General features: G+C 39.8%; 1 protein-coding gene across 4 annotated transcripts in view; it reads left to right on the top strand.

Annotated features, from left to right (window-relative positions):
* LOC131520581 (bridge-like lipid transfer protein family member 2) overlaps positions 1-14,648 on the top strand; it is a 29,166-nt gene extending 14,518 nt beyond the window's left edge. For all 4 annotated transcript variants that reach the window (XM_058744931.1, XM_058744930.1, XM_058744933.1 and 1 more), the window contains exons 22-40: positions 59-249; positions 639-738; positions 825-1,024; positions 1,168-1,465; positions 1,664-1,821; positions 1,910-2,116; positions 2,203-2,302; positions 3,072-3,254; positions 3,346-3,467; positions 3,554-3,709; positions 3,839-3,960; positions 4,051-4,231; positions 4,345-4,431; positions 7,034-7,144; positions 7,240-7,375; positions 9,437-9,558; positions 9,753-9,854; positions 12,576-12,710; positions 12,820-14,648. In XM_058744931.1, coding sequence (XP_058600914.1) covers positions 59-249; positions 639-738; positions 825-1,024; positions 1,168-1,465; positions 1,664-1,821; positions 1,910-2,116; positions 2,203-2,302; positions 3,072-3,254; positions 3,346-3,467; positions 3,554-3,709; positions 3,839-3,960; positions 4,051-4,231; positions 4,345-4,431; positions 7,034-7,144; positions 7,240-7,375; positions 9,437-9,558; positions 9,753-9,854; positions 12,576-12,710; positions 12,820-13,005 — 2,897 coding nt within the window. In that variant the 3' untranslated portion in view covers positions 13,006-14,648. The remainder of the gene's footprint in view (positions 1-58; positions 250-638; positions 739-824; positions 1,025-1,167; positions 1,466-1,663; positions 1,822-1,909; positions 2,117-2,202; positions 2,303-3,071; positions 3,255-3,345; positions 3,468-3,553; positions 3,710-3,838; positions 3,961-4,050; positions 4,232-4,344; positions 4,432-7,033; positions 7,145-7,239; positions 7,376-9,436; positions 9,559-9,752; positions 9,855-12,575; positions 12,711-12,819) is intronic.

Below are 14,648 nucleotides of genomic sequence, written 5' to 3'. Positions count from 1 at the left end.
GGCTTAAAGGTCATTTTCAGCTCTGGTTTTAAAGGCTTGTGTTTGTGTTTTCTCTCAGAGCCCAGTCAGCCCAGAATCCTCCTCTACAGCAGCACCCTGCGCTGGATGCAGAACTTCTGGGCCACGTGGACCAGTGTGTCCCGGCCCATCTGCAGAGGCAAGCTCTTCCACAGCCTCAGACCCATCCGCAGGAAGCTTGGCCAGCACTACAAGCAGATGTCCTATACAGCATGTTTTCCACAGCTACAGGTGATACACCTGCTTCTGTCACACCATACTTTTGGCCTGCCTCATTTTTTTTAATTTAATTTAGTTAATTTCTATTTTGTATTTTAGCTGATGCTCAGAGATTATATAGCTGAAGCAAAACTGTTGTTTATTATTATTATTATTAATAATGTATTTTAATAATCTTTTAATAATATTCTATTTATGCATAATTTTATTTTTTTCATTTGTTTATTTAATTATTTTATAATTAAATAAAATATAATTTATGTTTTATAAGCTTGTGTATCTATATAGATCATTCACTCTCATATTATCATTCAAAGGATCTTTAGTCATATTGGAAAGATTTTTTTGTAATTGTGATGAAATATATGCAGGGTTAAACTTGTCTAAATGTTCCTGTGCAGGTCCATTACTGGGCATCATTTGCTCAGCAGAGGGGCATTCAGGTGGAGTGCAGTAAAGGTCATGTCTTCACCAGAGGAGCACAGAGGCTCATCCCACAGGGTGAGAGTGCAAACAGCCTCAGTCACCCTCTCCACTTGACATACTATTGAAATGTTCTGCTGAAATGATCAATGCATGTTTTACAGCTGGCACTGTGATGAGACGACTGATCTCCGAGTGGAACGTTACTCAGATGGTGAGCGAGCTTTCTCTGGTCACCGTGCACCTCATGGCCTCCACATGGGACGAGACAGCCGACCACCAGATCAATGCCCAGGTGAAGAAGACCCACCTGCTCAGCCTATCCTCACTCAGCTACCAGAGACAGAGCAACCGCATAGAGGAGGTAAGACACTCAAATTGTCATTGAGAGATTCCAATTGATAATTTATCTACAAGAAATCATATTTTGCTATATATTATTTAATACAAAAATTAAAGCCTTTACTAATTGACAAACCAACAATATCACTGCTTAAATTGTCTCAGGAGGTAAACTCAAAAGACGAGAGCAATGCTTCCTACACGCACAAGTTGTGTTTGGTGGACCTTAGGGCTTCTTGGACCACCACCAACCGGAATATTGCCTTTGGTTTGTATGATGGCTATAAGAAAGCAGCCGTGCTGAAGAGAAACCTCTCCACCGAGGCTCTGAAGGGTCTGCGGATCGACACCCAGATGCAGATGAAAAAGCTGAAGCGCTCCATGTCCAGCTACTCCTCCAACACAGCTCCCGCTACACCAGTCATCACCACAACCACTCGCCCAGAGAAGAGTCAAAATGAAGGTAGGCTCTACTTGTGACTGTTGGCCTAAAAATCTGGTGTATATTTGTAGCTCATTTGCCAGTTTTTTTTGTTTTGTTTTGTTTTGTTTTTTTCCCCGTCCAGACTAATAACAAAGTTTTGTTGTTTGGAAATGGTCAGTTTTCAGTGTACAAAGGCTTTCTTTGCCCCAGTTGATGTGTTTTTGTGGTCATTTATAGGAACGTCCATGCTACAGAAGCTTATTGAGGAGACCGATAAGTTTGTGGTCTTCTCTGAAGAGGACTCCGGAGTGAGCGACCAGCTCTGTGGAATTGCCGCGTGCCAGACGGATGATGTTTACAACCGCAACTGGTTCATAGAGCTTGTCAACGGTCAGGTATGAATTCCGCTTTGAGAGTAGTAACCCGTAGTGCAGGATACTGTTTTAGCAGATCTAAACATCTTCCCATGTGCACGGTGTTCAGATGATGCTGCGAGGCACTGAGACTGCCGGCTGCGTGCTGGTGTCTGCCGCCAAGGCACAACTACTGCAGTGTGAACACCATCCTGCTTGGTATAGCGACACACTCAAGCAGAAGACCACTTGGACATGCCTGCTGGATGGAATGCAGTACTTCGCCACCATGGAGCAAAACCCCTCTGAACAGGAGGACTGGCAGCTGTGGCTGGAGGTGGGTTCAGAAGTACAGTTATCATGCATTTATAACCAATGAAACATTGCATTATAGCAATCAGTTCTCATTTTGTGGACCTACAGGTAAAGAACATTGAGGAACACAGGCAGAGGAACCTGGACTCAGTCCAGGAGCTGATGGAGAGTGGCCAGGCTGTCGGAGGCATGGTCAGCACCACCACAGGTGTGCCATTTTAACTCTCGAGTTCTTAACGGCATTTAGTTCTTGGGATGGACCTCCTTGCAATGCCCTAACAACTCCACATAATATCCTAGCAACTGCATAGCAGCTTGTTAAAAGTGCTCAGAACACCCAAAGTCCCTTTAAAGCAGGGGTGCTAAACTCATCTCCTGGAGGGCCACAGTCCTTCAGAGTTGAGTTTCAACCCTGCCAGAAGGACTTGTTTTGCTGGATCCGATGCATTTGATAAGGGTTGAAGTGGACTGTGACCGCCAGGAACTGAGTTTGGCACCCTTGTTTTAAAGCAAAGCAAGTCACTCGACAGACATCTTGGTAACGGCCCCTGAACTTCAGTGCCTACAGCTGCCATATCGGCCCTGTACCAAATAACACATCCATTTGCAGACTTACAAAAGCCACAATTGTCCATGTTAAGTCCACAAGACCATAGGGTGTCCCATTTGTCATTTTAGGCCTCAGAAAGGTGCCTACTTTGAGTCCACTATGTGCCCTTATTACACTCTTCTGCCAAGCCCGCACTAAGATGAGCTCCACAGCACTTTTATGTCACAAAAGTGTAGACGTGGAAGACCGTGAGGGCTTGTAGTTGCATATGGGACAAGGCCATTGAGTTTTTTACAATTTCTCCCATTCATTTTCCTACAAGTGGCCCATCTCTCTTCCATATAGCATTGTGGCAGCAACTTTTTTCGCATCCAATCAGTAGCCACAGTCTAGTTTATCTGACCTGTTTTTTCTTACTCTGGTTTAGATTGGAACCAGCCGTCCCAAGTGCAGGAGACCCAGCAGGTCCAACGTATCATCTCTCGCTGTAGCTGTCGCATGTACTACATCGGGTACAGCCATGACATCGACCCTGAACTGGCCACCTCCATCAAACCGCCAGAGATCCGTGACCGCCATGAGAAGGAGGACCTTTTAAAGAAACAGGCTGGTATGCGACCTCAAGAGAAACAGGAACTGACTTGTGATACTGGTAGTTGTTATGTCAGAGAGATATTATTGTTTTGTTCTGGTCATATCAGGTGCAGTTGACACTTTCACCCTCATCCACAATGACCTGGAGATTTCCACCAATCCAGTGCAGTACTCCATGATCCTGGACATAGTCAATAACCTGCTGCTCCACGTGGAGCCCCGGCGCAAGGTTCATACTGACTGTAATTGTCTGGACACCAATTCTAGAATGAGTTCTTGTGTTGTTTGCTGATCTGCCAGATCTTTTGCTTTTAGGAGCACAGTGAGAGGAAACAGCGTGTGCGTTTCCAGCTAGAGATCTCCAGCAACCCTGAGGAGCAGCGTAGCAGTATCTTGCACCTTCAGGAAGCGGTACGCCAGCATTTGGCTCAGATCCGTTGCCTGGAGAAACAGATCTACTCCAATATGAGGGTTAGTGCACATCTGCCTCAGTTTAGTTCCACTGAACCATCAGCCATATGTATAGCTTTTCATATGAGGGCATGTCCTCCAGACTATTTTGGGGTTCCTTCATAATGACCTTTTATCTAACTCTTATAGTCCCAGTCAGAAGAGTTCAGAGGAGACGAGCTGTCGGACATCAACCTGCGCCTGCAGAATCAGCTCAACCAAGAGAAGACGGACATGCAGATGAAGAGTGAGGAGCTCAACATCCTCATCCGGTTGGTCACTAGCACAGTTCTAGCATTTGATCATTCATTGGCAATATTAGTTCAAAATGGTTGGATAAAAAGTTATTTGCCTCCTCTCAGGTGTTTTAAGGACTTCCAACTGCAAAGAGCAAACAAACTGGAGCTGCGTAAACCCCCAGAGGACGTTAGCGTTGTGCGTCGTACCGAGTTCTACTTTGCTCAGGCACGCTGGTGTCTCACAGAAGAAGATGGACAGTTGGGTATAGCTGAACTTGAACTGCAAAGGTTCATGTACAGCAAGGTCAGTCTGGAAGGACAGAGGTTTTGGCTAAAGTTGCAGAATTTTCTTTGCTAATCATTGGTAAAACGTTAGCTACTGTGTATATGACCATGCTATGATGTTCTCTTCCACAGTTGAATAAGTCTGATGACACAGCAGAACATCTCCTGGAATTGGGCTGGTTCACCATGAATAACCTGCTTCCCAATGCTGCGTACAAGGTACTGCTGCTTAATGATTCACACTGGATGTCCAAGTCGGGGAAATAACTAAACCATGTGACAGTTGAGATGTGTCATTGAAAATCTGCTGTTATTGATCTCTAACTTCTGCAAATGTCTTTGTGTGGTTGTTTACATATGTTTAAACAACAGTCTAAACTGAAGCCTGCGTAGGGGGCTGGTTTAGTGTGTGTAGATTTTTATTTATTTATTTTTTTTTTTGGTTCCATTTTTTTTTTAGAGAAGAAGCAGGACGGTCTGTTAATTGTCCAACAAACAATTAGTTAACTAGAGGTCAACTAGACAATTGAACTTGAAAATACTACAATAAGCATAATATATAAAACAAAATAGACAGTATTTTAACTGTTATATTTAAGGTAACATGTTAACAACATTCTAGTTTGACAACTAGTAGACTTGCCAACCATCTTGCTCCTTGGCAGTCACCTACTTTACTAATTTGTCTAACAACCAACTAGTCAATCAATTAGGGGTCTACTAAATGAGTAGTTAACCTTTTAGCTGTAAAATTTAATGTAACATGTTAAAAGTATTCTAGTTTGACAACTAGTAGTCTTGTAAACTGTGCTGTCCCTTCATGGTCAATTTGTCTAACAACCGACTAGTCAGTTAATTAGGAGTCAACTAAATGAGAAGTTCTCATTTTAGCTGTAATATTTAAGGTAACATGTTAACTATATTCTGGTTTGACAACCAGTTAACCATCCTATCACTTAGTTACTGTCACTAATGTATCCAACAACCAACTAGTCAATTAATCAGGTGTCAACAAACCGAGTAGTTAACATTGAAGCTGTGAAATTTAGAGGATAATGTTGACAGTATTCTAGTTTGACAATCAGTAGACTCGACCGTCCTGTCCCCTGATGATCATCTAGATTATTAGTTTATTAGTTGTCCAGCAGCCAACTGGTTAGGTCAACTAGACAATTCGTTTGCATTTTCCCTGTAATATTTAAAGTAACATGAACATTATTCTCGTGTGACAGTTAGTAGGCTTGTAAACCATGCTGTCCCCTGATGGTCGCCTAGTTTGCTTGTTGTCAAACAATAATTGTATTATCAACAAAAGATTGATAATCTAATTGGTTTATTTTTGAGCATTTTAACTCCAGTATTTACATCCAAGGTAAATGTACATGTAAATGATATTGAGGTTATGGTTATTTTAAAGGCTTAGTTCACCCAAAAATGAAAATTAGCCTGTGTTTTACTCACCCTCGAGGCATCACAGGTGTATATGACTGTTTCCTTTCAGACTAATCATATCAGAGTTATAAAAAATTGTTCTGGCTATTCCAAGCTTAATCATTGCTGTCGGCGTGTGTTTCTGTTCAACAGTCCACAAGTCGTCAAATAAAGTGTGCGCATCCATAATAAAACGTGCCTCACACGGCTCCAAGTGGATGAATAAAGACCTCCTGTAGCGAATCGATGCATTTTCGTAAGAAAAATATCCATATTTCTAACGTAATAAACACTTTTCTATCACTTCCGCTATCTGTCGTACGCGGAAGCCATTCCGGCGGATGACATAGGATGTATGCGCAGCGTGCCTCTGAGATATGCTAGTCTCGCAAGTTGTTCTCTCTACGTGTTCGTCACTAATCATGCTACGCTGATGTCCTACATCATCCGCCGCCATATTTTTCTTACGAAAACGCATGGATTCATTACAGGAGGCCTTTATTCACCCCCCGGAGCCGTGTGAGGCACGTCTTATTATGGATGCGCGTGCTTTATTTGACGACTTGTGGATTGTTCAACAGAAACACCCGCTGACTGCAATGATAACGCTTGGAAGAGCCAGGACAATTTTTAATACAACTCCAATTGGATTCTTCTGAAAGAAGAAAGTCATATACACCTAGGATGCCTGGAGGGTGAGTAAAACACAGGCTAATTTTCATTTTTGGGTGAACTAACCATTTAATTTGAAACCTCTTCATCATAATTACAAATATAATCTGTATTATTATGAATTATTATCAGCCATCATAATACTGCTTTACTAGCAAATTCACTGCTTTCACAAAAAATTTCACAATAAAATTAGATCGTCTTGTGAACATGACCCTAAACCAGCCTAATTATACAGAGCTTCCAACTAGTCATTCAGACAACCCACAACTAGTTAATTTTGAACATTTTAGCGTTTTGCACATCTCTACTATTTGTTAATCCTATAACTCTTGGTTTCTCTTGTGCAGCATGTAAGGGTATGTATGGAGTGGGTAAAATCCTATGTTTGTTAGTCAACACCTTCATCCTCATCCAGACATATGCCTGCTCAGAAAGTATATGTTCCTGTTTGGACAAATTCACCTGCATTTTCACTTGTAGATTGATGTCCCAGGCTAGTTGCATTGCCTTCCACTTTTACGTCTTTTGTCTCAAATTGTTTTTTTTTTTGTTTTGTTTTTTTATGTATATTTTTACATCCAATCTTTTTCGGTTGGCTTTGACCAGCAAGATATGCAACCATGTCCATGTTTTCCTTTGTTTTGTGGTTTGCATCTAAGCAAACACAAGGACTTCAGTCAGTTGGGTAAAACTGTGCTCATGTTCTGTGTTGTAGGTGGTTTTGCGCCCTCAGAGCCCCTGCCAATCAGGACGCCAGCTCGCCCTCCGTATCTTCAGTAAGGTCCGCCCCCCGGTGGGAGGGATTTCCGTCAAGGAGCACTTTGAGGTCACAATCATGAAATCCATTCTTGTTTATATCATAACACTGGAGGATCCTATTCACACATACAGCTGTCCTCTTCTTTCTGTTTTTATTTGTAGGTAAATGTGGTACCACTCACCATTCAGCTCATGTACCAGTTCTTCAAGAGGATGATGGGATTTTTCTTCCCCGGACGAAATGTGGAAGAAGAGGAAGTTGGGGATGAAGAAGACAAGTTTAGATTGGTTACTACAGGTTTGTGAAATTTTCTGTCATGAACATATACGCACATGGTCAGAATTGTTGGTACCCATGGTAAATATGATCAAAGAAAGCAAATCTGAAAATAAATCTGCATTGTTAATTATTTTGATCTTTTATTTAAAAACATTCACAAAATCTAACCTTTCATTGGAGAATATGATATACATTTATATCATTATGAAATAAATGTTTTTCTCTAATACACATTGGACATAATTAACGATACCCTTTTATTCAGTACTTTTTGAAACCTCCATTTGCCAAAATATCAGCTCTGAGTCTTCTCCTATAATGCCTGATAAGGTTAGAGAACACCTGGCAAGAGATCAGAGACCATTCCTTCATCCAGAATCACTCCAGACCCTTTAGATTCCCAGCTCCATGATGGTGCTTCTCCTCTTCAGTTCACCCACTCGTTTTATATAGGGTTCAGGTCAGAGGACTGGAATGGCCAGCAGAAGCTTGGTTTTGTGCTCAGTGACCCATTTTTGTGTTGTTTTTGAGGTTTGTGTTTGGATTATTGTAGGGTTGGAAGATCCAAACATGGCCCATTATAAGATTTCTAACAGAGTCAGTCACTTATTGATTTTTTTTTGTCTGTTGGTATTTGATAGAATCCATGATGCCATGTGTCTAAACAAGATGTCCAGGACCTCCAGCAGAAATATAGGCCCACAACATCAAAAATACAGCAGTAGATTTCATTGTACACATGGGGTACATTTTATCCCTGTGTTCACCAAACCCATCTTGAGTGTTTGCTGCTAAAAAGCTCTTTTTTTTTTTTTTAGTTTCACCTGACCATAGAAGCCAGTCCCATTTGGAGTTCCAGTCGTGTCTGATAACTGAATATGCTGTAGTTTGTTTTTGCATGAGAGCATTTTTTTCTTCTTGAAACCCTCCCAAATAACGTGTGTAGATGTAGTGTAGGTTTTTTTTTTTTTTTAAAGGTTTTCTGACCCTGAGACTCAACTATTTTTTGCAATTCTCCAGCTGTGGTCCTTGGAGAGTGTTCAGCCACTCAAACTCTCCGTCTCACCGTGCATTAGGACGATATAGACACACGTCCTCTTCCAGGCAGTTTCGTAACATTTTATGTTGATTGGAAATTCTTAATTATTGCCCTGATGGTGGAAATGGGAATTTTCACTGCTCTAGCGCTTTTCTTAAAGCCACTTCACTAATTTGTGAAGCTCAATTATCTTTTGCTGCACATCAGAAATATCTTCGTTGGTTTTTCTCATTGTGATGGATGATTAAGGGAATTTGGGCTTTGTTTTCCCTCCTATTTATATTCCTGTGAAACAGGTAGCCCTGGCTGGATAATTTTATGTTCATAATCACCCTGGTGTGCTCAAAATTGTAAATATGAATGAGAATATACTTCGCAGATATTTTACTTATATCAACGTGTATTTGAGAAAAACATTTATTTCATAATGAGATTTCCCCACATTTTCAATAGTTTTAGTTCAATGAAAGGTTCGATTTTTATTTTTATTTTTATTTTTTTTTTTTTTCTTAAAGATCAAAAGGATTAATAATGCAGGTTTATTTTTGCATATTTGGTCATATTTGCCAAGGGTACCAACAATTCTGACCATGCGTGTAAGTTGACCTGCCCCCACCACAACAGGGATATTCAACTGTGTTCACAATCACATCATATGCAAATAAATTATAATTATAATGCATAAATTAAGTACAAGAAGTGGAAAAAATGCTATTCCTCTAGAAAGCCAAAAATTGATCTTTACTTTCCTGTTTTAACCACTCTTTGGACTCGCTGTACTGACATCCATAGTGCAGCCCATGCTGATCAATATCAGTTTACATTGATTTTTTTTTTCTCCATTTCTTTTTTTCCTTTGTGCTCCAGTGAGGGTATTAGATTGCTGTCTACTGATGTTAGGTCACATTGATGGCCCATCCTGAGCTATTAAAAGCTCATCGCTCCTTTGACATTGGAGGGTTTTGTGTCTGGTATGGCCTCAGGGTGACTTTCATGTGCATTGAGGAGTGTCTAAGGCTTATTTTCTTCTTAAATCACAGGTGTCGTGAAACCCAGGCAGCTCTCTGAAGACTCCATAGGAGGGCTTGGACCCGGGAAAGGGGTGGCGCAAGGGTTAAATCGAACCTCTGGTGTTAGGAGGTCATTTCGCAAACCACCTGAGGTACTATATTATTACAATTTAAATGTCTAGGCTACTTATATGTATTGCCTCTTGTGTGTTTTTTTTTTTTGTTTTTGTTTTTAGTTGATTAATTACAGATCATTATTTGCATTCTGGAATGATTGTAATATTGTTGATGCAAGTCATTAATTGAGAGCAAAGTTTTTTGACCTCTAAATGTCTTACCCATTCAGCATCCCGTTGATGACATTGATAAGATGAAAGAAAGAGCAGCCATGAATAATTCTTTCATCTACATCAAGATTCCTCAGGTTCCTCTCTGCGTCAGTTACAAGGTTGGTCCTGGCAAAGGCTCAGAGTCTAAAAGGGTTAAATCGAAATAAAAGGCACATCTTATGCTCACCATGGCAGCATTTATTTATCAAATTTAATTACAAAGTTACAGTAAAACAGCAATAATGTGAAATATTACAGTTTAAAATACTGTTTAAAAAAAATATAATTTATTCTTATAGCAAAGCTGAATTTTCAACAGTTAGAACTCAGTCACATGATCCGTCAGAAATTATTCTAATATGTTCTATAAATATATCTTAAAGTTTGAAAAGTTTTTTTTTTTTTTTTTGTCAAAACTGTGATTTTCTTTCATTTCTTTCGTTATTCTTTGAGTAGAACGTTTAAAAGAACAGCATTTGTGAAATAGCAACCTTTTTTAATATCATAAATGCATTTACTGTCACTTTTGACTAATTTAATGCACATATAAATTTATAGTATATATTGTAATTGTAAGTATAACACCAGTATTAGCATCCCTTCATTGACTATTTCTTTCTAAAGCTACAATTTGTAATGTCTACTTGATACTTTCTCATTTGACAAAAAATAGCTTAAAAAAATCTTTTGTGGGTATATTAAGTCAGATTTATTTTGCAATTAATTAATCGACACGTGTGTGTGTGTGTGTGTGTGTGTGTATATATATATACATACATACATACATGCATGCATGCATGCATACATACAGGTGCTGGTCATATAATTAGAATATCATCAAAAAGTTGATTTATTTCACTAATTCCATTCAAAAAGTGAAACTTCTATATTATATTCATTCATTACACACAGACTGATATATTTCAAATGTTTATTTCTTTTAATTTTGATGATTATAACTGACAACTAAGGAAAATCCCAAATTCAGTATCTCAGAAAATTAGAATATTACTTAAGACCAATACAAAGAAAGGATTTTTAGAAATCTTGGCCAACTGAAAAGTATGAGCATGTACAGCACTCAATACTTAGTTGGGGCTCCTTTTGCCTGAATTACAGCAGCAATGCGGCGCAGCATGGAGTCGATCAGTCTGTGGCACTGCTCAGATGTTATGAGAGCCCAGGTTGCTCTGATATTGGCCTTCAGCTCTTCTGCATTGTTGGGTCTGGCATATCGCGTCTTCCTCTTCACAATACCCCATAGATTTTCTATGGGGTTAAGGTCAGGCGAGTTTGCTGGCCAATTAAGAACAGGGATACCATGGTCCTTCAACCAGATACTGGTTGCTTTGGCACTGTGTGCAGGTGCCAAGTCCTGTTGGAAAATGAAATCTGCATCTCCATAAAGTTGGTCAGCAGCAGGAAGCATGAAGTGCTCTAAAACTTCCTGGTATACGGCTATGTTGACCTTGGACCTCAGAAAACACAGTCGACCAACACCAGCAGATGACATGGCACCCCAAACCATCACTGACTGTGGAAACTTTACAATGGACCTCAAGCAACGTGGATTGTGTGCCTCTCCTCTCTTCCTCCAGACTCTGGGACCCTGATTTCCAAAGGAAATGCAAAATTTACTTTCATCAGAGAACATAACTTTGGACCACTCAGCAGCAGTCCAGTCCTTTTTGTCTTTAGCCCAGGCGAGATGCTTCTGACGCTGTCTGTTGTTCAAGAGACACAAGGAATGCGACAGCTGAAACCCATGTCTTGCATACGTCTGTGCGTAGTGGTTCTTGAAGCACTGACTCCAGCTGCAGTCCACTCTTTATGAATCTCCCCCACATTTTTGAATGGGTTTTGTTTTACAATCCTCTCCAGGGTGCGGTTATCCCTATTGCTTGATTTTTTTCTACCACATCTTTTCCTTCCCTTCGCCTCTCTATTAATGTGCTTGGACACAGAGCTCTGTAAACAGTCAGCCTCTTTTGCAATGACCTTTTGTGTTTTGCCCTCCTTGTGCAACGTGTCAATGGTCGTCTTTTGGACAACTGTCAAGTCAGCAGTTTTCCCCATGATTGTGTAGCCTACAGAACTACACTGAGAGACCATTTAAAGGCCTTTGCTGGTGTTTTGAGTTAATTAGCTGATTAGAGTGTGGCACCAGGTGTCTTCAATATTGAACCTTTTCACAATATTCTAATTTTCTGAGATACTGAATTTGGGATTTTCTTTAGTTGTCAGTTATAATCATCAAAATTAAAAGCAATAAACATTTGAAATATATCAGTCTGTGTGTAATGAATGAATATAATATACAAGTTTCACTTTTTGAATGGAATTAGTGAAATAAATCAACTTTTTGATGATATTCTATGACCAGCACCTGTATGTATGTATATATGTGTGTATGTATATATATGTGTGTGTATATATATGTATGTATATATATGTATGTGTATATGTGTGTATATATATATATATATATATATATATATATATATATATATAATAGAAAAATGTTAAATGTTTAAAGTTATTTTAAAATACAGTAAAAGTCTGTTTTTTACAATTTTTTTATTCACTAAATAAACAAGTAATTTTTAATCATCATGTTTTAAAGAAAATACATTAGCAAATCAAACACAATTTCAGAGATCTGAGTTACACGATGAGGAGTGATCATAAAATGACACTGCCTTTGGAAAGCCTAAAAGTAAGAAGCACATTAAAATCATTGTAATATTTTACCTCCAAGTTTTGTCTTTGCAAATATGTTGTTAATATTCATTGCATGCCCTGGTGTGACTGTATGCATTTCTCTTGTGGTGTATCTGTAGGGAGAGAAGAGCAGTGTAGACTGGAAGGATCTGAACCTGGTTCTGCCCTGTCTGGAGTATCATAACAACACCTGGACCTGGCTAGACTTCGCTATGGCTGTGAAGAGAGACAGTCGTAAGGCTCTGGTCGCACAGGTAATCACTCGCAAACCCCTCAGTCCCAAACTCAACTTTAAACTACATATAAGAATGTAGTAATGGGCCTCTGTTCAAATTTCATTAAACTTTTGTCCCAAATAAATAGATGATAAAGGAGAAGCTGCGGTTGAAACCTGCCTCAGGCTCAGAGTCTCGAGGTAAAGCGACGGATGGGAAAATGGACAGCAGCCTCCAGCAGCAGGTGGAGGACGAGAAAGCAAGACTTCTGATTGGCTTAAGCACTGCCGACAAGAGCTCCAGCAAAAAGAGCATCTTCAGTCGCCGCAAGTGAAGCTCCTTCACAGAAATGCTGGTCTTGAAGAAGCGCTGTTGTACTTTACCAAGTCCCAGTCCGCAGGAGAAGGGACGGTCGATGATAACCAAACCCAGTCCGAGGTCTCTCTCCTCTACACCAGTGGTGCCTTTAAACGTCCGCGCTGGGTGTGGACACAGGAACCAGCACCATGGTCAAGCCATGACTGCAGGTGCTGGTCCTGCTATGGAAGAAGGGATTGTCATTCTACTGTCTAATATGAGTGCTGTACACCTAACATTGTTTTTATGTGCTCCTGTTGTGCCATAAATCATTTCAGTATATTTAAATTAACTACATACAACATTAAATTCTGTCATTAATTACTCACCTCCGTGTCGTTACAAACCTGTAAGACATTCGTTCATCTTCGGAACACAAATTAAGATATTTTTGATGAAATCTGAGAGCTCTGACCCTCCCATAGACAGCAAGGGATATACTACGATCAAGGTCCAGAAACGTCGTTAAAATAGTCCATCTGCCATCAGTTGTTGGAAAGAATATTTTTTGTGCGCAAAGAAAACTAAAATAACGACTTTATTCAACAATTCGTCTCCTCCGCGTCAGCCTGGCGCCATTTCAGATAGTATCCACTGAACGTAAACAACGTATGCTGTACTGTGTCAGCTGTGTCACGTGATGCATTGTTTACACTTCGATCTGAACGAAAACAACATTTCCAAGTGGTGCTGCATACGTTGTTTACGTATGTGATACTCTCCAAAGCTGCGCCAGGGTGACGCGGAGGAGACTAATTGTTGAAATCGTAATTTTTGTTTTCTGCGCACAAAAACTTATTCTCGTGGCTTCGTAAAATTACGGTTGAACCACTGATGTCACATGGGTTATTTTAGCAATGTCCTTGCTACTTTTCTGGACCTTGACCGTGGTAGATCCTTTGCTGTCTATGGGAGGGTCAGAGATCTCTCGGATTTCATCAAAAATATCTTAATTTGTGTGCCGAAGATGACCGAAGGTCTTACGGGTTTGGAACGACATGAGGGTGAATAATTAATGCCAGAATTTTCATTTTTGGTTGAACTACCCCTTCAAGTAAGATAACATCCTCGCAGCTCAAGACAGTGTCCTATAATTCAATGGTTCGTCTATACTTTGTATTTGGAGCATTGTGACACCTCTCCTGCTGGATCAGGAGATTCTAGTATGCCAGAATGGAAAAGCTAGAAGAATCTGAAATTCACATATACTGGAAACCCATATTATCCCACAATTAGTGGAAAAATCACTGAAAAAAATCGAGAATTTGAGCTCAATGTTAAATTGTTCATGATATTAGTTAGCTGACCACTGTTTTACTGTACTAACCACATAGTGCAATACAAAAGTGAATGGACTGAGGATCTTCTGCCTGTGGAGCAGTTGGACATCATGGGAAGCATCTTGTTTTATGCCATTTTTGCAGCCTGTCTGATTAATGCTTTTTAATATTAACACTATGGCACTTTTTACACAAAGTATTTTCTGATATTTTTGTATCTGTGGTTATCTTCTGTATCATTTCAACAATGTCTGAGATGCTGCTGATTTGTGCTTGTCAGCTTCAAAAGTGAAAGATGTTATTTCAGCTTGAATGTTTAAAATGAGCACCATTTAGGACA

The sequence above is a fragment of the Onychostoma macrolepis genome, chromosome 15 (genome assembly GCF_012432095.1).
Source record: "Onychostoma macrolepis isolate SWU-2019 chromosome 15, ASM1243209v1, whole genome shotgun sequence".
Lineage (NCBI taxonomy): Eukaryota > Metazoa > Chordata > Actinopteri > Cypriniformes > Cyprinidae > Onychostoma > Onychostoma macrolepis.
The sequence above is the reverse complement of the archived record's forward strand: the minus strand, read 5'-3'. Positions and strand labels throughout refer to the sequence as shown.